The 23,543-nt window shown below is 38.6% G+C and overlaps 2 protein-coding genes and 1 long non-coding RNA gene across 4 annotated transcripts; all 3 read left to right on the forward strand.

Annotated features, from left to right (window-relative positions):
• Positions 1 to 4,027: 4,027 nt before the first annotated feature.
• Positions 4,028 to 4,543, forward strand: LOC136064697 (uncharacterized). The gene has a single exon (XM_065766763.1). The coding sequence runs from the start codon at positions 4,028 to 4,030 to the stop codon at positions 4,541 to 4,543; it is 516 nt and encodes a 171-aa protein (XP_065622835.1).
• Positions 4,544 to 4,648: 105 nt separating this feature from the next.
• Positions 4,649 to 5,152, forward strand: LOC136064698 (uncharacterized). The gene has a single exon (XM_065766764.1). The coding sequence runs from the start codon at positions 4,649 to 4,651 to the stop codon at positions 5,150 to 5,152; it is 504 nt and encodes a 167-aa protein (XP_065622836.1).
• A 15,023-nt stretch (positions 5,153 to 20,175) lies between these two features.
• Positions 20,176 to 23,543, forward strand: LOC136064693 (uncharacterized). 2 transcript variants are annotated; one of them, XR_010626289.1, is made up of 4 exons: positions 20,176 to 20,507; positions 22,449 to 22,522; positions 22,827 to 22,878; positions 23,469 to 23,543. It is a non-coding gene; the product is annotated as an uncharacterized LOC136064693 (long non-coding RNA). The 2 variants fall into 2 exon arrangements; XR_010626288.1 differs by lacking the exon at positions 20,176 to 20,507 and having other exon boundaries at positions 20,514 to 22,522.

Raw genomic sequence — 23,543 nt, forward strand, 5'->3', positions numbered from 1 at the left:
AACCGAATTGATGATGTGGACTGAGATAAACTAAAATGGATTGAATGTCGATCTATTATTAGCATAGCCAAGATTGTATTTTGATATAAATTTAAATTCATGCTCCCAAAATAATCAAGCATTAACTCAAAACAAAATCAAACCAACCAAAACTACGAGAGAGAGAGAGAGAGAGAGAGAGAGAGAGAGAGAGAGAGAGAGAGAGAGAGAGAGAGAGAGAGAGAGAGAGAGAGAGAGAGACTACTTGTAATGTGAAACTAAAAAATACAACACCAAAATGTATGAACCCAAAATAGAGTTTTAAAAATCACAACCACTACAAAAAAGATTGCTATTAGCGACGGCCAAAGTTCATCGCGACAACATAAAAAGCCGTCGCAGATTAGTAGTGTTGACGGCAAAAGGCCGTCGACATCCATCGGTAAAAGCCTCGTCGATAATACTATATTTCCGACAAGGCTGTCGCTAACACTCAATTTCGACCGTAAAAAGCTGTCGTAAGCAATTTATTTTTTCTGTCGAAAATACTTCTTCATAAGAGGATGTTGGATGACCAAATACATTTTTTGATGAACTAAGGCCGTCATTAATGTATTTTTTCGATGAGTAAAAGTCATCATAAATACTTGTTTTGCTGTCGAAAATACAACTTCGTGTGAGGAAGTTAGACAACCAAATATATTTTGTGACAAACTAAGGCCATCGTTAATGTATTTTTTTGATGACTAAAAGTCATCATAAATACTTGATTTGCCATCAAAAATACAATTTCAAATGATGAAGTCAAACGACCAAATACATTTTGCGACGAACTATAGCCATTGTTAATGTATTTTTCTCAACGACCAAAAACCATTGTAAATACTTAGCTTTTCATCAAAAATACAAAATCTTAGTGACCATTTATGTCTTTTCAACGAACTTTGACCGTTATTAAAAATTAGTTACCACGTCACTAATACATTATTTGCAACAAAATAGCTTCATCGAAAAAAAAAATGCAATTTCTAGTAGCTTAATTGCAACAAAACAATTCTATCGAAAAAGAAATACATGAATTATATGAAAGTAAGTAAAATAATATATAACTTACAAACATACATCTCATAAAAAATTTTCCATTCAAATAACAAGTACAAATCCATAATTGTTCAAAACTAATTAGTGAATAATGCAATAAAAATGAAAATATTAAAAGGTCTACAAAATAACATGATGATCAATAATACATGAAAGCTATATTATATCCTTCACTAAACTTGAAAGCATAAGTATTGGAAGATCAGTCATCATCTGAGCCAATTTCCTTTAGTTGAGAGTCACCTTCCTCCTCAAAGTCATATTGTGTAATTATTCACACTATGATTTCCCCCCTAACATTGGTCTGCAATATTTTAGATTAAACTGAATAAATATACAAAAATTATAACTACTCAAATTTTTATATTAACAATAAATAACAAAGAATTAACTAAAATATATTCATTTAAAAACATTAACACAATCACCGCGATAAAAGGACAAAACATTAAAAATAAATCCTTACTACCTACACAAACATTGCATCTATCATAAATCCTTACTACTGTCAAGAACCTTGTAGTTCTCCTATGAATGAGAACTTCCAAGAATACATCCACCACCAATAACCACATTAATACTACATCCCCATCACTCTTAACAATATATCCATCATCACAACAAGTCACATAAAATTATATATGAACTAAGAATAGCAATTAATTGAAAACTGTATTGAGCAAATTTATCACTGATTTCAACAACCTCAATAAAATAGGGAAAAAAAAAATTTATGTTGGTTATACTGGAAACAATTATATGTGTAATAGGTGCTTGCATATAATTAAAACTAATCAACAAATTGGTTAGGGCCACCAATACACACAAACATTACACTATGATCTAGTACCAAACTGTTAAGAACTTTACCTACAATACGAGATTGTATATTATGAAAGAGATATATCTAAACCAAACCCAAAATTTAGATAAAATAAATCAACCAACAAATCCATATAGTAATCCACTAAATTAACAAAATATATAAATCAAGATATAAGGATTTAAGAAAACTAACCTGGGCTATAGAGGTGACGGCTTTTTCTTCTTTCTTTTCTTAGGGAGTGAAATAGAGTGTTAAGATTTAGTGAGTAAAAAGGGAGGCGTGGGATTGAAAAAATAAAAAGGTGGGGCGCTTGTTTTTTATTGATAGGGAGAGGTAGGAGAAATTATAACATTCATGTGGTGGACAAGTGATGTGGTCCACCATTCCATTAAAAAACTTTCACCTGTTTAAAATTGTTAGTTAGAAAAAAATTTTAAACAGAAATTAATTATTAACTCAACAATTTTAAACAAGTGGAAGTTTTTTAGTGGTAGACCACATCACTTGTCTACTAGAGGACTCTATTATTTCTCAAGATGTAGGGTTTTGTCTCTCTCTTTTTTTTTTTAAGTTAAAATGATATTGCGTGTGTTTTTTTTTAACAATGTGGGGCTAGGTTTATTTTACTGCAATGTGAATTCTCTTTTTGTTTTATTTATTAAAATTATGTATATTTTTTTTATGACAACCACGTTACTTTCTTTTTTTGGTCACTTTCTTTTCTTTGGTCACTTTGAAATATCATTTTTTTAATTATTATTATTATTGTGGGGGGAAAAGGGCCCAGTCCAACATAATGGGCCGAGAGCCCATGTGAGAGCTATTTTGCGACCGAGAAGAAGGAGATGGTAAGGGCAGGGCCCATCTGGAAGTGGGACCCTTAGAAGGAAGAATTATTACAATTCGAAGAGGATATCTTCTGTCCGAAGAGGTTGTAATCCTTTGACGCAAATATTATAAATCAATTGAGGATATAAGAGGCCAAAATGACCTTCCGAGGACTCCACCTGATCAAGATAAGCTCTGAGTATACTGGGAAACGATAAGGATGGAGAAATATCTAAAGGGAAAGCTGCTACCACCGTATTTAATGCTCTGCAGCAACTTTTCTGGCCGCATTTATGTGGAGAAGACCCCTGAACAATGCATCCTAACCTACCGCCACTCACACAGAGCTAAAAGAATATGCTTGACGTGACACGTACTCAAGTAAACTCATGGATGATGAACAAGTGGATGATGGAGATGAAGAGAAGGGGGGCTATATAAAGGAAGGAGGCTCCTAACGGGAAAAAAAAAAGAAATAAAAAAAGGAGAGGTGGAGAGAACTGGACTGTAACCCTAAGATCTTTGTTCATCATATAATCAATAATATAGCTCTTCGGATATTCACTCTTTACGTGTAGTTCCATGTTAGATTGTGCTTGAAAGCTGTGATTCGTTGTTGTTAATCTCATACTTAACTTAGCTCTTTCACCCATACTCTACAAGTTTATTGTTTTGGGCTTGGGCCACAAATCCTAACCCTACAATTGGCGCCGTCTGTGGGGAGAGCTTGAGTGTAAGGGAAAGTAGCAGCAGTTAATCATGGCTGAACTAGAGCAACAACCGGCAGAATTTGGGGCGTCCCAACATATAGATCCCTTTCTCAATTTGGAGCGGAGACAAGACCGTGAAGGCAGTGTACATACTACACACACTGAACGAACTCAACCTGGTGGCGGAAGTCATGTTTCTCATGCAGAGAAAAATAGCATGCAAATAGAGATTGAAAAGTTAAGAAGGGAGTTGCGCCATGCGAAAAGAAAACGTGCTGCCTCGCGTTCTAATGACGACTCAGGTGACGAAAAAGACATCACTTATGAACAGAGGTCTCGAACTCCAATCAGTGAATCTTTTTCATATGAGGATGAACACCCTCGCAAGAAGCAACCTCAAAGGCCATCACATGGAGGGGTGGGAAATGATGCCATGAGCAAGGCTTTGAACCAAATCTCCAGATCACCGTTCACGTGTAGGATTGAGGAAGCGAAGCTTCCTCGGCATTTCAACCAGCCAACCTTTACTATTTATAACGGTAAAACTGACCCTGTGGAGCATGTGAGCCACTTTAACTAAAGGATGACTGTCTACTCTAGAGATGAAACTTTGATGTGCAAGGTATTCCCTTCTAGCCTTGGACCCGTGGCCATGAGATGGTTTGACAATTTGAAAGCAGATTCCATCAATTCCTACCAAGAGCTCACTCAGGCTTTTGGTTCACGTTTCGTCACATGCCGAAGGGTGGCCAGGCCTTTGTCTTCTCTGCTATCCTTGAGCATGTGTGAAGGTGAGTCCCTTAAGGCGTATTCGGATAGGTATTGGGAGATGTTTAACGATGTAGAGGGCAACTTTAATGCAATGGTCCTAGACACGTTCAAGCTCGGTCTCCCCACTGATCATGATTTAAGGACATCCTTGTCTGGCAAGCCTGTCACTAACATGCGTCAACTTATGGATCGTATTAAAAAATATAAAAGGGTTGAAGAAGATCAGCAGCAAGGGAAGGGTAAGGATAAGGCTATCCCCCAGGACAGGAAGGACTTTAGGTCGGACCGTTACAACAGCAATAAGCCGAGAAGAGACTTCGCTGGGTAGTCGAGCTCATCAAATGCCCAGGCTGTCAATACAGTATTCAAGGAGCCGGTTCATCAAGTTCTGGAAAAGATCAAGAATGAATCATTCTTTAGGTGGCCGAGTAAAATGGTAGGGAACCCTGAGAGGCATAATCATAACCTATATTGTCAATACCATCAAGACCATGGGCATGCCACTGAAGACTGCAGAAGTTTGTGGAATCACTTGGGCCAGTTGGTCCGCGAAAGCAGGTTGAGGCACCTTTTGCACCATTCCAGTGGCCGAGGAAGCCAAGTAAATTTTGAGTCCGAGAAGAGGGATTTTACTAAACCTCCATTAGGTACTATTAACGTCATTTTCGCAGCACCAAGAAGAACAGGGTCCTGGCCGTCCAAAGTTATGTCAGTGGCTCGGCTACCAGTAGGGGATATTGGCCAAGATCCGAGGAGCCATATACAAACTGTCTCGCCTGTGCTAGGCTTTTCGGACGAGGATAAAGCTGGAACCATTCAATCTCATGACGATGCTTTGGTAGTCACACTCAGGATTGGGGGATATGATGTGAAGAGGGTGATGGTGGACCAGGGTAGCGCGGTGGAGATTATGTATCCTGATCTTACAAGGGGTTGAACCTCAGGCCCGATGACTTAACTCCACACTGTTCTCCCCTAGTCAGCTTCGAGGGAAGGATGGTCACCCCGAATGGACAAATACGGCTACCCATACAGACTGGCTTGGAAGTGGTTGAAATGGATTTCATTGTCTACTCCCCTTATATGGCGATTGTAGCCAGACCTTGGCTACACACGCTAGGGGCTGTCTCCTCCACTCTGCATCAGAAAGTCAAATATCCTTCCAAAGGGCGCGTTTTTGTGATCCGCGGAGATCAATCATCGGCTAGGCAATGTTTGGTAGCTGCCATACAACACGAGCCTGAGATTGAATCCTCAGCCAGGACGGAGGGAGACCTATAGCAGTTAAAGGGTCGGTTGTCACCCATCGAAGGTCATGATGAAGGCGTTAAATGCGAGGACCTAATGCGGGTTTTAATTGGGACCAATCCTGAGAGATATTTTCAAATCGGATCCCAGATACCTCAACCAGAGAAAGAAGAGCTAATTGACTTCCTTAAAAAAAATATTAATGTATTCGCCTGGAGTACTTATGAAGCCCCAAGAGTGGACCCGGAGTTCATTTGCCATCATTTGAGGGTTAACCCTCTGAGTGCACCAAAGAAGCAGCCTCCTCGGCGGCCATCAAAGGAGCATGCTGATGCAGTTAAGGAAGAGGTGATAAAGCTCAAACAAGCTGGGGCTATTAAAGAAGTTTTTTACCCCGAATGGTTGGCAAATACTATGGTGGTAAAGAAGAAGAGTAGAAAGTGATGAGTTTGTGTGGACTTCTCGAACTTGAATAAAGCTTGTCCTAAGGATCCTTTCCCTATGCCGAAGATTGATCAATTACTAGATGCTACTGTCAGCCATCCTCGGATGAGTTTCTTGGATGCTTTCCAAGGTTACCATCAGATACCGTTAGCCCCAGATGACCAGGAGAAAATCGCTTTTGTTACCCCCATTGGTAATTACCACTATAAAGTGATGCCATTTGGTCTGAAAAATGCAGGTTCTACTTATCAGCGGATGATGACCAAGATGTTTAAATCACAATTGAGCAAAAGTATTGAGGTCTATATAGATGACATGGTGGTAAAAAGCAAGGTTATTTCTGAGCATTTGAAGGATCTTGATAACGTTTTTGATACCCTGAGGAGACATAAGTTGCGCTTGAACGTGTCGAAGTGCTTATTTGGTGTGGGATCAGGCAAATTTTTGGGTTACATGGTAACGCACAGGGGAATTGAGGTCAATCCGGATCAGATAAAGGCTATTCAAAATCTGCAGCCTCCTCAGAATCTGAAAGAGATCCAAAAGTTAACGGGGATGACAGCTGCTTTGAACCGATTCATCTTCAGGTTCGCGGATAGATGTAAACCCTTCTTCTCGCTGATCAACAAGTTGAAGGGATTTGAATGGACTGAAGAATGTGCCTCGGCTTTCCAACAACTTAAAGACTACTTGTTTCGGCCACCAATTATGTCTAGCCCTGAACCAGATGAGGTCTTATTTGCCTATATCGCAGTGGTCTCCCATGCTGTAAGTTTAGTGCTGATAAGAGTGGATCAAGGGGTACAAAGGCCGGTCTACTGTGTAAGTAAGTCTCTACATGAAGCCGAGATTAGATACTTACCATTGGAAAAAGCTATTTTGGCAGTGGTATTGGGAACGCGAAAATTACCCCACTGCTTCCAGGCACATACTGTCGTTGTGCTCACGCAACTCCCACTTAAGACAGTACTCCGAAGTGCCGACTACATGGGAAGGATAGCCAAGTGGGGTACTATTTTAGGAGCCTTCGATATCAAATATATGCCTCGAACTTCAGTTAAGGGGCAGATCCTAGCGAATTTAGTGGCTGAGTTCACGGAGCCCAGCTTAGAAGAAGTAACAACAAAGAGAGACATGGATGGAAAATCGGTTGGCATGCTTTCTCAACAAGATCCTACCCGTTGGGAAGTGTATGTAGACGGCGCTGTAAATTGGAAAGGTTCTAGAGTGGGGCTAGTCTTGATATCTCTAGAAGGAATCATCATTGAAAAGTCATTAAGACTGGATTTTGGTGCAACCAATAATGAGGCAGAGTATGAAGCCCTGTTGATGGGAATGGCTATGGTCCGAAGAATGAGAGGAAAGGCCGTGAAGTTGTTCTCGAATTTAAGATTAGTTGTGGGCCAAGTGTAGGGGGAGTTTGAAGTGAAGGATGAAAGAATGCAAAGATACTTGAATCGAGTCAAATGTCTGCAGGTGGAATTCGAATTTTTTAGCTTGCTACATGTTTCTAGAAGTAGTAACGCGCACGCAGACTCTTTGGCCACACTAGCCACCTCTTCGGAGCAAGACTTACCAAGAGTTATCCTCGTTGAGGATTTCCATGAGCCCACCGAAGCAGGAGGGGATGCAGTCCGAGTGCACTAGATTCGAGAAAGTTTCTGTTGGATGGATCCCATAATCAAATTCTTGAAGGATGACACTTTACCGGAAGAGCGGGGAGAGGCTGACAAGATCCGAAGGAAACCTACCAGGTTTTGGCTGTCCGAAGACCGAAAGTTATACAAACGTTCCTACTAAGGGCCATACCTATTGTGTATTCATTTAGAGGCGGCTGAGTTGCTACTAGAGGAATTGCATGAAGGAATTTGTGGGAGTCATACTGGAGGCAGGTCATTGGCCCACCTAGCCCTTACTCAAGGGTATTAGTGGTCGAACATGGAAAAGAAGCCCATAACTATGTAAAAAAGTGCAATCAATGTCAGCGATTCGCACCGAACATACACCAACCAGGTGGAGTCCTCAACCCACTATCTAGCCTGTGGCCGTTTGCCCAATGGGGTTTGGACATAGTGGATCCATTCCCAAAGGCTGCAGGAAACAGGAAGTACCTTCTGGTCGGCATAGACTATTTCACGAAATGGGTCGAAGCTGAGCCTTTGGCCAATATCCGAGACGTGGATGTGCAAAAATTTGTGTGGAAGAGTATTGTCACTCGTTTCGGAGTTCCTCATACTTTCATCTCGGACAACGGCTTACAGTTCGACAGTAACGCATTTCGGAGTTATTGTAGCGAACTGGGAATCACGAACAGATACTCTACCCCTTCCTATCCTCAAGGGAATGGGCAAGCTGAAGCAGTTAATAAAGTCATAGTTAATGGGTTAAAGAAGAGGTTGGACGACGCGAAGGGTAAGTGGGTTGAAGAGTTGCCACACGTGCTCTGGGCTTATAGAACTACGGCGCGCAGATCTACTGGAGAGACTCATTTTTCAATGACTTATGGGGCTGAAGCTGTCATTCCTTTGGAAACAGGTTTCCCAACTTTAAGAACTAACTTGTTCAGTCCGACTAGCAATGATGAGCTTTTAGAAGCAGGCTTGGATTTAATCGAAGAAAGAAGAGAAAGTGCAATGGTTCGGTTGGCGCATTACCAGCAGAAACTTAGGCAGGGCTATGATGCCAACGTCAAGCTAAGATCCTTAGAACCTGGTGATTTGGTGCTCAGAAAAGTCGTTGACACTGCGAAAAACCCAGCGTGGGGAAAATTAGGACCAAACTGAGAAGGACCATATCGCATTACTTCATGTGCTGGCATTGGGGCATATTTCTTAGAGGACTTGGATAATCATGTAATACCACGCCCCTGGAATGTAAATAACCTCAAAATGTACTATTATTAATCGAATTATTTCTTTGTTCATTATGATAACTTGTTCCCCTTATTGGTTCTCTAAGTGTTTAAACTTAAATCCAATCATGCCTGTAGTCCTCGGACCAGATGATTTTGAATTAGTTAACACCCCTTATTGGTTCTCTAAGTGTTTAAACTTAAATCCAATCATGCCTGTAATCCTCGGACCAGATGATTTTGGATTAGTTAACACCCCTTATTGGTTCTCTAAGTGTTTAAACTTAAATCCAATCATGCCTGTAGTTCTCGGACCAGATGATTTTGGATTAGTTAACACCCCTTATTGGTTCTCTTCTCTAAGTGTTTAAACTTAAATCCAATCATGCCTGTAGTCCTCGGACCAGATGATTTTGGATTAGTTAACACCCCTTATTGGTTCTCTAAGCGTTTAAACTCAAATCCAATCATGCCTGTAGTCCTCAGACCAGATGATTTTGGGTTAGTTAATACTCCTTATTGGTTCTCTAAGTGTTTAAACTTAAATCCAATCATGCCTGTAGTCATCGGACCAGATGATTTTGGATTAGTTAACACCCTTTATTGGTTCTCTAAGTGTTTAAACTTAAATCCAATCATGCCTGTAGTCCTCGGACCAGATGATTTTAGGTTAGTTAATACTCCTTATTGGTTCTCTAATTGTTTAAACTTAAACCCAATCATGCTTATGATCCTCGGACCAGGTGATTTTTAGTTAATACTTTTATGCTTTCATTGATACTGAAGGTTATTTTTAGAATAATTCTTGGCTGGCATTATTAACCCTGTTTAATATCAACTCTATCCAACTTTTATAATATTTGGTCATCACTTAACAGTAATCTTTCTGTACTGTCCTCTTCGAAATCAATTTTAGTTATATATATTATCAGCGAGGTAAAGTGATTATGTGTGACTACATTATCATAATTACAAAATGAAGTTACTTGTGACAAAGGAAAACCATATGGCATGCAATAAATACACCAAAGATAAAATAGAAACTGCTTCATTGATTGAAATCGAATAATTTACAATCCCTTATATTAAGGGGGAACAGCAAAAAAAAGAGCCTACATTCTAAGTTTCTATTGGGGCTTGGTCTTTGGGTTCCGAGGATGCTTCCTTTTCACCCAAGCCCTCGCCTTTTTTGTTAGCTGGCTTAGTAGGGAAGCTCTGATAACCTGGTTGGCTGGAATCCTTGGTAGGCTCAAGGATGACTGGGAGACCTTGTTCGATCAAAGGCAGCTCCGAGACCTCTGGGAGTTGTGTTGGAGGAAGGGCGTCAGCTTCTGGAAGCTCTCGGATGTCTGGGTCATAAAAAATACTCTTGGGCAGCCTCAGCTCCGAGTCAGCAGGCACTCCAGCAGCATCCAACGCCTTGCCCCAGGTCATGTCGCAGTAGTCCCGGGCGACTGAAGCAAATTGCTCAATAAGACCCTTTTCCGTCGTCTCCACTCCCAGTTGGTAGGACGCTTTCTTTTCGGCCTCGGTCACCTCCTTAGCCAGCTAAGCGTCCCTTTGAACCTCCTTGGCAGCCTCCTTGGCCTTCTGGAGTTCGGCGCGAAGTTCCTTCACAAGCGCCTTCTCAGATGCCAATTTGCTCTGAGTATCATTCAGCAGCTTACGTTGGGCCTCGGCCTGGGTCTCAGCATTCCTCAGACCAGCATTGAGGCTATCCCTTTCCTGGGTCACCCCTTTTAACTGGTCCGAGATCTGAGAGACCTCCTCCTTTAGGCTGCCCAGTGCCTTTTCAGCCTCGGACCTAGAGTGGGCCTCCGCTTGGGCTTCAACGTAGGCTTTCCGATTCCACTTTTCGGCCACAAAGACCTGCTGGGTAATCTGAACAAATAAAGTAGTGCAGTTAGCATAAAATATATAAAATCACTATTCCAACCGAAGAGTCAAGTGAGCATGCTTACCATGGCCAGGTCCCTCTTTAGGGACATGAAGAAATCATACTAGCTGAAATGCCTGTATGATTCCATGTCGCGGGGGAGGAGTAGCGGTTGCTCCAAAGCTTCGGCTATCAGCCCCACTCTGCCCCTATCGTAGTTCCTGACCGAGGTCTCCCAGGAAAATGGAACCCCATCTAGTTCTAGCCTAAGAGACCAAGTGCGCTGCCCTCAGCACACGTCAGCCATAGGAGGCTCTTCCCTGCTCTCGACGGAAGAGGCTCTTTTGTTGCGGTGATCCTTTATCACCTTCTACTGCTTAGTGGTTTTGGTTGGCAGCACCACCTCCCAGTCCTCAGGCTTGAGAGGCCTCTTTTTCTTCAGATCTGGAATCGGTTTCAAGGCCGGATCAGAGACCTGAGGTGGGGGTGGGGGTGGAGGTAAGTTTACCGCTGGCCGAGAGGTCCCCGTCGCCTTGGACTTAGCTTTGCTACCCCTTTTCTTTAGAAGAAGTTTCAAGTCAGACATTTCTTCTTCTTCGAAAGAGTCCTCAGGAACTGTAGTCAGCAGAGGTGGTTGGCGGACACAGGAATGCCTGTCGGTTTCCTCATCGGAATCTGAAGAGGGTATTACCTGAACCCCCCTGAAGTGTCCCATTCAAATTTGAATCTATCAATCTGTTCCTCTAACGAAGCGGATGAAGAGCCTACTCTCTCTCCTACTGCCACCGGTTCGAGAGGAACTTGTTAAACTGGTCGGATTAGCAAGGGGATGCCCTGTGGATTAGGGTGTGGAACAGGTGGGAGGTCGTATGACGCCAAAAAGTGTCACCGAGCGACGTCTATTCGCTGTAATCGGTGATCACCCTATGTGATGGCGTTGCCAGCTGGCTGGATGTCTGCTTTCTTAGGCGTGTAGCCGAGTATGAGTGGGATGGACAAGAGCTGTCCGTCTTCGCTTACGAATATCTCCGAGCGTAGTAGGTAATTGAGGGCGGGGGCGTTGATAAGGCTGAGCCGAGGAGCAGTGTGTGCCTTATCTGTAAAACAAACAAGCAGACAGATCGGGTCAGAAAATTGAAATAGGATGACAGATCCTAAGACTATTGTTAGAGATCCTAAGTCTAAGAAGTCACACCTGGCTCTCCTGGCTTGGTCGGATAGTGTAGATCGTCGTGCCATGCGCCCGAGATGATTAAATAGTTGTCTTTCATTCCTTTATTCGATTTAGGAAGGCAGGAGAACAATCTAACGACGTCGGATCGGGATTTAAGGTAATATCCCGCCCCTTTTTGGCTATGACACTCATACATGTATGCTAAGTCATGCCAGGTCAGCCCTAGCCCTAACTGTTCGTTCAAGGCATCGATGGCCCCTAATATCCTAAAGGTGTTGGGCACGCATCGCTCAGGTGAGAGCCTGTGGTTGCGAGGGTAATTTAGAGTGATGGAGCCCATTGGGAGGGTCATTCCCCCTTCAATGAAGGCTATCATTGGGATTACGACCTCTCCCTCTCTTCGGGCTGTTAGTATCTGCTCGGGAGGGTAGTATCTCAGATTTATCCCCCGCGGGATACCGTAATTTCGCTTAAATTCCTCTGTCAACGCCGGACTATCGACGAGATGTTGGAATTTGCCCATTTTTAGAGTGACTAAAGCAATGAACAGGAAAAGGGTTTTGAGGGAAGAAAACGATAGCCGAGAAGAAAGTAAAGAATCAGGAGGTGCCGAAACTTACATAAACAAGATTGAAGTAAAATCCCTGGACTCGAGATGGATTCTTTGTAGATTCTGGAAGCAAAGAACACGGAAATCTGAAGAGGCTTGAAAGGTTTTGAAGGAAAGAACTCTCTGGGTACTCTGAGAATGCGTAAAGTGAAGGAAAATAACTTCCTCCAGGGGTTTATATACGGAGACAGATGAAGCGATGTCATTCATTTCATCTAAATCCCGAAGAAAAACCCTGTCTGTTGGATCAACAACTCACCGTTGGATGCAAAGAACAAAACGCCGCCTGGAGTAATTAATACAGCGCTTTGGGAATACGGAACTGATAGCGGCAATAATGAATCGCTCATCTCTATGCCTGCATGCGTGTAAATGGGGATCAAAATCTTACTTTTTCTCTTCGGATGCGAGGGAAAAATTAAAATTTTGAGGGGCTATTGTGGGAGGAAAAGGGTCCAGTCCAACATAATGGGCCGAGAGCCCATGTGAGAGCTATTTTGCGACCGAGAAGTAGGAGATGGTAAGGGCAGGGCCCATCTGGAAGTGGGACCCTTAGAAGGAAGAATTATTACAATCCGAAGAGGATATCTCCTGTCCGAAGAGGTTGTAATCCTCTGACGCAAATATTATAAATCAATTGAGGATATAAGAGGCCAAAATGACCTTCCGAGGACTCCACCTGATCAAGATAAGTTCTGAGTATGTTGGGAAACGATAAGGATGGAGAAATATCTAAAGGGAAAGCTGCTACCACCGTATTTAATACTCTATAGCAACTTTTCTAGCCGCATTTATGTGGAGAAGACCCCTGAACAGTGCATCCTAACCTACCGCCACTCACACAGAGCTAAAAGAAGATGCTTGACGTGACACGTACTCAAGTAAACTCATGGATGGGGAACAAGTGGACGATGGAGATGAAGAGAAGGGGGGCTATATAAAGGAAGGAGGCTCCTAACGGGAAAAAAAAGATAAATAAAAAAAGGAAAGGTGGAGAGAACTGGACTGTAACCCTAAGATGTTTGTTCATCATATAATTAATAATATAACTCTTCGGATATTCACTTTTTACGTGTAGTTCCATGTTAGATTGTGCTTGAAAGCTGTGATTCGTTGTTGTTAATCTCATACTTAACCTAGCTCTTTCACCCATACTCTACAAGTTTATTGTTTTGGGCTTGGGTCACAAATCCTAACCCTACAATTATTATTATTATTATTAATAATAAAAGATAGAAACACTATGAAATCTTACTTCTTGCAATTATTTTTTAGCAAGTGTTCTTTTAAAACAATGTCAGGGAAATACAACCTTAATATTGTTTTGGTGGATTTATTTTATGGAAATATAACCTTAATATTTAAAAAATAAATAAAAATAAACTTTGTGTATTTTATTTGGCAAAACCACTCCATTTGAAGGAAAACCCATTTTCCACTTGACACCTCATTAACCAAATTTTGTTAAATTAATATTAAAAATGTCGTGTACAAACCTGCCCGCAAATTTCCAAAATCATCTTATTTCATAATTAAAATACATTTATTTCAAATTTTAATTAAAGATTATTTTAAAATATTTAGTATGACATTTTTTTAAAGTTTTTCAAAGGGTTGTGGAGAGAATTGTCATTCCAAGTATTTTGGTGCTTGATAAAATTTGTATTATTATTCTAAAATTTTCAGTATTGTATGTACTATTCATTGTTAAACTTTGATAAAATTTTTTTTTATTTTTATTTTAGAAAAACATGAATGTCGAGAAAACCAAAAAATACAAACCAATTTCCAAAATCCACTCAAAACCTCCCTATTCAACCTAATTTGATCCTATCGAGCGGTCATAGACCCAACTTCGATGGTTGACCATGTTTGACCAAATATTGACCAAGTTTTGCAAATTTTGACTACTCATTTCTCACAATCTAACCGTCTAATTGTTGTCATACTTTGCCAACACCAATATCTCACCACATTCTTCCAATCCAACGGTCGGATTTTGGATTTTAGTCTAAAGCATTATGGACATGTGTTGTTGTACCAAGACACTAAAAAATTTTGATTGGTCACATTCTCCTAATCCAACTGTTTGATTGAGCTCAAAATCCATCAAAACCAATATTTATCGCACTCTTTCAAACTAATGATCAAAGTTTTAATCTAACTCTGGCACAAGATGGATGCGTGTCGTTGTATCCAATTATCATGAAACTTCAATCAATAAAAATATATAATACTATTCCAAGCGAGTTATAAACTATATAAATATCACTAAGAATTGAGAAAATAATCTACAAAATACAACCAAAAACCTGCAAAATGACCCCAATGGATTCGCATATGACCTTTGACTTTGCCATTTTTAAACTTGAAACTAATAAAGGCATAAAAACCCAAAAAACCTTAAAACACTGACCAATACCCAAAACTTACTTAAAACCTCTTGATCTACCTAATTTGATCAAATCCAGTGGTCCTGGAACCAACTTTGAAGTTTGACCAAAGATTGACCAAGTTTAATAGACTTTGACTAAGTTTCGCAAGATTTGACTTCTCTTTCTCTTATCAATTTCTTTAGGAATAGTTTTTCTCCCATTTTCTTTATAAAATCTCTCCAACCAAAAATTTTAGTCCTCTTTTCCACCATTTTTACACCTCCAAAACCTTAGGCAAGTGGGTAAGTTTGTCAGAAATGAGCTAATTTCAATAAGTTGATTTCATTTTTTTTAATCCTAAATCCAACTTAAATTTTTTTTTTCTTTCTAAAAGGTAATTTTCATTTTTTTTGGATCGCTGCATTTTTCAATCGCAAAATTACCTAGGAGTGTGATGTGATTTATATACAAAATTATTTCACCGAAAAATGCACAAATCATCACATCCTTAGCTATTTTTGTCATTAAAAATCTAGCAATCTTGAATTATAAAAAATGGAAATCATTACCTTGTAGGGAAAAAAAAAGGGAAATTAGACTTAACCCACATGTGATTAAGCAGGTTTGGATAGTCCTTCCTCTTCTTAAACAATTTTTTTTTTTTTTTAATTTTATGAAAAGATTAAAATTTTTATTTATTAAGAAGACAATATAGAAACATCATGGATGAGAGCATGTTCCAAGAAATGAGAACGCTCCTCTATCCAAGTAGAGAAATTAGCAAAGCCAAAAGCTTGTTTAGCTAACAAATGGGCAGGCTTATTGCCTTATCGCCTCACATGAGAGAATGATACATTCCTAAATTCATGACATTCTGCTAGCATCCCATAAATCAATGGGGAAACAAAGGAAAGGGCATGTGAACATTCCTTGAGGGCTTGAACAATAACCAACGAATCTCCTTCTAGTAAAAAGTCACTAATCCCCGTTTCCTTAGCAAAAATGATCCCAGCTTCGAATGCCTTTGCTTCAGCCTCAATAGTTTCTAATGGAGCATGAATCTTCTTAATCAAACTTGCAATAAAATTCTCCACATGATCACAAACTATAATCCCAACACTAGCATTCTTTTGAGCCGAAAATATTGCAACATTCACATTGGTTTTGTATGATGGAAAGGTAGGTGAAGTTCAATTAATCTCCAGCTAAGGATATTGTTTCGGTGGGATGGAATTTGCAGCCCAATACTCTTTCAGATAGCACTTACACCAATTGACTAATTGCAGACCAGATTTCCTTTCCTTTCCATGAAGAACATCATTCCTGTTTATCCATAAAGCCCAAGCAATTGTAACAGCAAGACCAGTTTCCTCTATACCCCACTGAGATTCCATCAAAATATTCCATAGAAAATCAAAGAAACTTTGCACAAAAGTTGATGTCATTGGGTTACAAAGAGATGAACAGTCTAGGTTTCTCGAGCTTTTGGACACGCCTAAAACAAATGCAAAAATGACTTAGGTAACTCACCGCATTCATCACATACATTATCAATTAATAACTTTCTTTGAACCAAATTTTCCTTTGTTGGCAAAATGTCTCGGGCAGCCCTCCAAGAAAAATGTCTAATTTTGTAAAGGATTTGAATTTACTACAATTTCTTCCAGAACCGATGCAAATTATTTTCATTAGAACAAGAGCACGCCTCCTAGTCAGATTCTAATTCTAAAGCCACCTTATAAGCACTTCTTACTGAGGAAAAACCATTGGAAGTTTCTGCCCACACCTATTTGTCATCTGTTAATCTAACACTCAATGGACTTCCTGCAATTTCCTCAGCTTCAAACGGTACAAATGTTCTTTGTATTAGATTCTAATTCCAGCGCCTGTTTTCAACATCTATAAAATCACAAACTCTAGTGTCTAATGGAGAGATACCTCTTGGTGAAATTACTTTATGTGAGGTAGAGCCAAGCACCCATTTATCTATCCAAACCCAAAATTTCCTACAATTTCTCACACGCCAACAAGTCCCTCTTTGTACAATTCTTTAAGCAACCATTAAACTCCTCCAAACATATGATGGTTTCTTCCCCAAAGATGCATTCACAAAGTCACAGTTTGGAAAATATTTGGCCTTAAAAACCTGATAAATAAGGGAATACTGCCCCATTTGAAGTCGCTAACCATGTTTTGCTAAGAGCGCCAAATCAAATTGCTTCAATTGCTTGACCCCATTCCCCCACATGACTTAGGAACATACATTTTATCCCAACTCAACCAAGCCAATGCCCCATTTGAAGTCGCTAACCATGTTTTGCTAAGAGCGCCAAATCAAATTGCTTCAATTGCTTGACCCCATTCCCCCACATGACTTAGGAACATACATTTTATCCCAACTCAACCAAGCCACTTTTCTTTCATCCTTTTTGTCTCCCCACCAAAAATTTCTTATCATAGTAGTCAATTCATCACACAGGAAGTCAGAAATTTTAAAACAGCGTATAGTGTAAGTTCGAATAGCCTGAGCAACTGCTTTAATCACAACCTCCTTTCCAGCCTTAGAAAGCAACTTTTCTTTCCAACTAGCCAATTTCCTAGCCAACCCTTTCTTTAATACCATTAGAGGTATTCTTTTTATTTCTACCAACCAAAGAAGGAAGACCCAATTATTTCTCATGACGAATAATATGGGCACCAAATTTGTTCTTGATTTCCTTTTTAATGTCATCTAAGATCATAAGATCATGCCACCTAGCTAGAGCTAAAACCCAGCTTCTCCATAATTTTATCTAGGAAAACTCATTCCACCCTGTCATAAGCCTTGCTCACATCTAGTTTTAACGCCATGTCCTCAATTTTACCTTTCTTTTTTTGGTTGATGTGGTGCATCGTTTCAAAAGCTACCAAGATATTATCAGTTATTAATCTACCATGAACAAAAGCACTCTAAATATCTCTCATAATTGTTGGCAAAATCCTTTTCAACCTATTAGCCAGAGTTTTGGAAGCAAGTTTATAAACAACATTACAAAGGCTTATAGATCGATAGTCAGTAACACACTTCGGGTTTTTTATTTTCAGGACCAAAAAAATTTGGGTATCATTAAATTTAGGTGGACAGATACCAAAATTTAGAAAATGCAACACTGTTTTAGTAACCACCCTCCCAACAGTAGGTCAAAAATGCTGGAAAAATAAAGAAGGCATTCTGTTTGGGCTTGGTGCTTTTAAATGATACATTTGTTTAAGGGCTTTACATACCTCAGATTTCTAGAAATCCCCTGTAAGCATCTGGTTCATGGTTGTTGAAACTTTAGGTTGAACAATGGATAGAATTTCAATAAAATCCATGGGATTAGAAGAATGGAACAATTCAGAGTAGTATTTGAGCCCCAACCTTCTCTATTTCTATCTGATCCTTTACCCATCTATCATGTGGGTCCATAATTCCCTCAATATATTTTTTTTTGAAATCGTGTGGATGCTTTAGAATGGAAAAAGTTTGTGTTTTTATCACCTGACTGAATCCAACTTAACCTAGATCTCTGGTGCCACATTGCTTCTGCCTTATCTCTCTAGCAATTCAATTCCACCCTAGGGTCCCTCATAGAAGCAATAACTTCAGGCGTGACACTTTGAAGTTCCAACCATTCTAAATGTTTTTGAAGTCTAGTCAAATTATTCCCCACATGACCAAACACAGATTTATTCTATATCTTTAATTTTATGCGACAGTTATCCAGACACTTCACCATAGGAAAATCTAAACCCGTGGTTAAAGCCTCCTCCCAAGCCGAATTAACAATCTCTTCACAATTAGAATCCTTTAGCCACATGGCTTCAAGACGAAAGGTTTTGCCATAATGTTTAACTTTTTTTCTCTCCTCAGGGTTTAAGACAAGAGGGCAGTGGTCTGAAACAGATGACGTACGGTGAAAGATTTTTGTTGAGGGAAATCTATCTAACCAATCCACTGTTGCAAATCCTCTATCAAGCCGTTCCTGGATTAGAAACCCATCCCTCTGTTGATAAAGCCAAGTAAATCTAGGTCCAAAAAAACCCAAATGTCTAAGTCCACACCATTTAATAGTATTAACAAAGTTTTGCATCTGTTGTGCTGACCATGATTGGTTTATCGTGATTTAGCTTTGAAAAGTTGTTATGGAACTTTTGAGATACCACCAATTGTTATTTATATATTACCAAAAGTTTCATTTTTGTAATAATTAGCGAACGATGGGACCGACTTCTTTGTGTTTTCTACATCAAATTAGACTTGCATTTACTTTCCTCCGACGGCTCTATTCTCCTATACTCGTGCTCCCTCTCCATTCACCTCCCATTCTCAGCTTTTTCTCTTCTCTTCAAACACATACCACTAATCACTCCAAACCGACCTTCCAAATCTCTAGGGCTCATCTACAAAACACCAATTACAGCAACATGAGCTACCACAAGCCACCACCACGAACCACCATGAGATGATTCTCACTCTCGGCCCCCTCTTTGTCTCAAGTCTTCTGGTTCAACCTCAGCCCCTCCCTATCTCAAGTCTCACCCATTGCCACCATTCACTAGTGGTGGGCCAAAAGTTCTTACCTTTGTAATTGTTTATGGGTTTGGGGATTTGGTTGGTTTAGGTTTACGGAATTTGAAAAATGGAATTCGATTTAGGTTTGGTGTTTCTAATGAAAAGATTTTTAAGTTCGTTTCAAAATGGGTATTTGTGGGTATCAATGTGTATTAGTTCAAAATTTAGCTTTTGTGATATGTGTGCATATGAAAAATAGAGAATAAGAAAAGAGATACGAGTTAAGAGTTTTGAGTGATTGGAATTGAATTTTGAGAATTGAGTTTTGAGTGATGCTCAAACCAAACACCCCACTCTTCGTGCTCTTTTAATGTAGTTAGTAGACAATTGTACTTTTACATTACTTATTTTTCATATATATATATATATATATATATGAGAAGTTTGAAGAGTTTCTCTTCAAACTAGTTTAAAGAGAAACTTTGTTTATCAATGAATGTAATAAAGTATCTTTTACATTCTCTAGTTAATACACCATTCAATTCACATATATTAGAATGCACAAGTTCAAGCATAATAGAATTTCTATCTGGCTTAGAAAAATGTTTCTTTGTTATCTATGCTTGAATACAAATTTCACATTTCTTTTCATCATTATGCTTATATGAAATCATACCATGCTTTGACATAAACTTCAAATATTTGAAATTTAAATGTCCTAATCTAGTATGCCACAAATATGAAGAATCAATTATATAAGAACAATTAGAAGCTTCTTTATTAATAATACTTAATTTGTACATGCCATTAGTAGCATATCTCTTTTCTACAAATATCCTATTCTTGGACAAGATTAACTTGTTTGATTCAAATATAGCTTTTACACCACTCTTACATAACAAATTGGCAGATACAAGATTCTTCTTAATATCGGGTACATGAAAAATATTGTTCAAGATCATCATCTTGCCGGAACTCATCTTCACTTCAACGGTGCCCTTTTCAAGAACCTTTGCTTTATTGTGGTTGCCTATCAGCACTTTTTGTTCTATGGAAGACTCATCATAGGTCTTGAATTGTTCTTTATCATTGCAAATATGCACCGTTGCACCCAAATCGAACAATCAATCAAAAGGATTTGCAGTCACAACCATATGAACTTCAGTGATCATATCAATATGTATGTCATTCACCATAGTAACAATGTCCTCAATGACATTTGTTTCATTGGCATTGCTTTCTTCATCCTTCTTCTTGTTCTTTAAGAATTTACATTCGCGAATGTAATAACCTTTCTTTTTACAATGGAAATAAGCCCGGTTCTTCTTGTCTTTGTTGGGATTATTGGAGTTGTTCTTCTTGAACCACTCTCACTTTTGTTCGCTTCCAAGTGTTTGTTGGTCTTACTTGAACTTCCACTTTGAACATTGTTCACGTTTACTTTAGAATAGGTGTTAGTCTCATCTTTAACCCAACTTTCCTCTTCTTAAAATTGTTCCAACTTGGTGGAAGTTTCGCAGTGATTGCACCCATTTGGAATAATTTAGGAATATTAATTGACAAATCATGTAGTTTATTGACCAAAATCTGTAACTAATGTACTTGATCTAAAACTGAGATATTATCAAGCATTTTATAATCAAAATACTTTTGAATAATAAACTTATTCATACTTACTTTCTCAGTTTTGTACTTTGCCTCCAAAGCATTCTAAATCTCCTTTAGTGACTTCATTGATGTGTAGAAATCATAGAAACGATCTGAAAGAGTATTGAGAATGTGCCCTCTGCATATCAATTCGTTTTCCTCCCGTTTCTTTCTTTGTGTCTTTATCTCATTAGTGTCTTCATCACTCGCAATAGAAAAATGCATCAAATTTGGGTCCAAGACATAGAAAAGTTATAGTGCAGTAAGTAGGAATTTCATCTTGTCTTTCCATCGAGAGAAATTGGTTCCATCAAAGCGATCCAATTTCATCAACTCATGATTCAACATCTTCAACGTTGAAATATCACTTGTTTCTTCCATCGTAGGAAATATTTTCTAAGATTGTTGGGGATATTACATAAAGTAATAATGGAAGGACAAAGTTAACACAAAAGACAAATAAAAAATAGATAACTTGGAAGTACTATATCGTTTTCTTTAGATAATATTTGCCCCCACACTATTATTGCTAAAGGATTATCGCAAATTTGTCCTTAGGATACAATCAAGATGTTGGGTTCTATAGATAGCAATTATGGAGAATTATCACATGGTTTCTTGTGTTTCTCTCTAACTTACTATTTTGTGGTTCGTGACTGTGATGGTGCTTCAAATAGATCAGTGTTTGCTCTGATACCAAAATTGACACAGGACAACCAAAACAAAACTGAAACAATAATAAAATAAAAAGATATGACTTAGGAGTCAGTACCTATGCCTGACTTGAAGTTAGCACTAATCGGGGAAACTACTAGGAGTCAACACCTAGAGTAGACATAGAGTCAGCACCAGACCAAAAGAGACCAAACGACTATTTTTTTATTCATCAAAATATCAACTATCTATCTCCTCAAGGAGTACAAGAGGTTGCTTATATAGGATTGCTAAACCCTACTTCTAATTGGCTAGGAAATCCAAATTGCCTTATTACAAAAATAACCTTACTTCCAAAATTAAGAGTCCGTTTGTGGAAATTCGTGTGGATGAAAAAGTGTTATGGAAATACGTGTTTTTTTGTTTAAACAACGAAAAGTGTTGTTTAAATCACACAACCAAACACCCTCTAAAATACTAATAGCCTAATAAACTACTAGAACCTAAAACATAAAAATACAATTGACTTGCAAACATAAATAATACTAAATAATAATTTTCTTGCATCTCTTGCATCAGGGTGTTTACCAAGATTTCAAATTGTCAATAAGATACATCTCTTTGAGATCCTAATAATGACTTTAAACCGTGGAAAGATAATTTTCTATTAGATGTGATCAGAATTAACTGGAATTGTTGTAGATTCTATTTTAGAGTATAATGAATGATTCCATTTCCCTGGCCATTTTTGTTTATAATTATAATGGTTTCTTGCCCTTTCTATAACCATTATGTGTTTCTGTCTTCTTTTACCGGACAGGATATGCAAGCTCTGATTAACAAAATAAACAAATCTATTGTTTCCCCCCTTCCAGCCATGTATTCTGGTGGATTGTGAGTCCTCTTCCTCTCCATCTGCATTATGAGCTTAAGTTCGAAAAAAAAAAAAAAAAAATCCTTCTACATTGTTTTCTGTTATGTAATGTCATGACATTTTCAATCTCCTTAGAAAATAACGATGTTGTTGCACTCTTTTACTTTTTAAAAAATAAGTATACAATAAATATTTAGGTTTTATATAACCAGCTGCTTTTTTAAAAAATATATATATATATATATTTGCACTCTTTTCCATACACTAATGGGCCTTGATCACCTCTGTGGTTTCCCTGACCCATTTCTTGATTTCATTGGTCAGTCGAGGGCTCATCAAAAGCATGCTGCGGAAAAATCCAGAACTCAGACCAAGTGTATGCTCTATTTTTTCTTTCTTTTAAGACTTTTTCATTTACCAACACATTCATGTAGATATGAAACAAAGAGACAGTTCAAGAATATCATTATTTGAAAAAAGAGATACACCTGGAGTGTATTTTCTTTCATCTGATCAGGCATTTGGATTTGGCGTTGAAAGTAATAGATGGTCACGGAAGTAATATTGCATGTGTCTTGGACTGTCAATACAGTTGCCTGAGTCACTTCCATATGATAAATTAATAATTAAACCTATGGGTATGATGCTTGTGATTGTGTTAAAACAAATGAGATCGGTAATATTATATAAATTCTGGTAATTACTGTAGGTATGGAAACATTCTGCAGTTCTATAAACAAAATTAACCCAAGTTTTAAGACACACTGATAAAAGTAGGGCTCAAATTTTAAGTTTCCCAAATTAAGACCCATACCCAAGTCCATGTTATGTCACGTTGGGCTTGGGTTCTTTGTTGTTGTTTGACTGCCACAGCTTTTTGATTGAAAATATGTTTTATTCAAGTGTATTTGCTCCAGCAATCTTTCTTCATACTTATTCACCAAAATATAATTTTGGTTTTGCCAGGCTGCAGAGTTGCTCACTCAGCCACATCTTCAACCATACATCCTTAAAATTCATTTGAAACTGAATAGCCCTAGA

The sequence above is a fragment of the Quercus suber genome, unplaced genomic scaffold, assembly GCF_002906115.3.
Source record: "Quercus suber isolate HL8 unplaced genomic scaffold, Cork oak 2.0 scaffold_740, whole genome shotgun sequence".
NCBI classification, from domain to species: domain Eukaryota; kingdom Viridiplantae; phylum Streptophyta; class Magnoliopsida; order Fagales; family Fagaceae; genus Quercus; species Quercus suber.

What these genes read in the sequence shown, in the direction of transcription:
- LOC136064698 (XM_065766764.1), top strand. Translation starts at nt 4,649, where the DNA reads ATGGTAGGGAACCCTGAGAGGCATAATCATAACCTATATTGTCAATAC.
- LOC136064697 (XM_065766763.1), top strand. Translation starts at nt 4,028, where the DNA reads ATGACTGTCTACTCTAGAGATGAAACTTTGATGTGCAAGGTATTCCCT.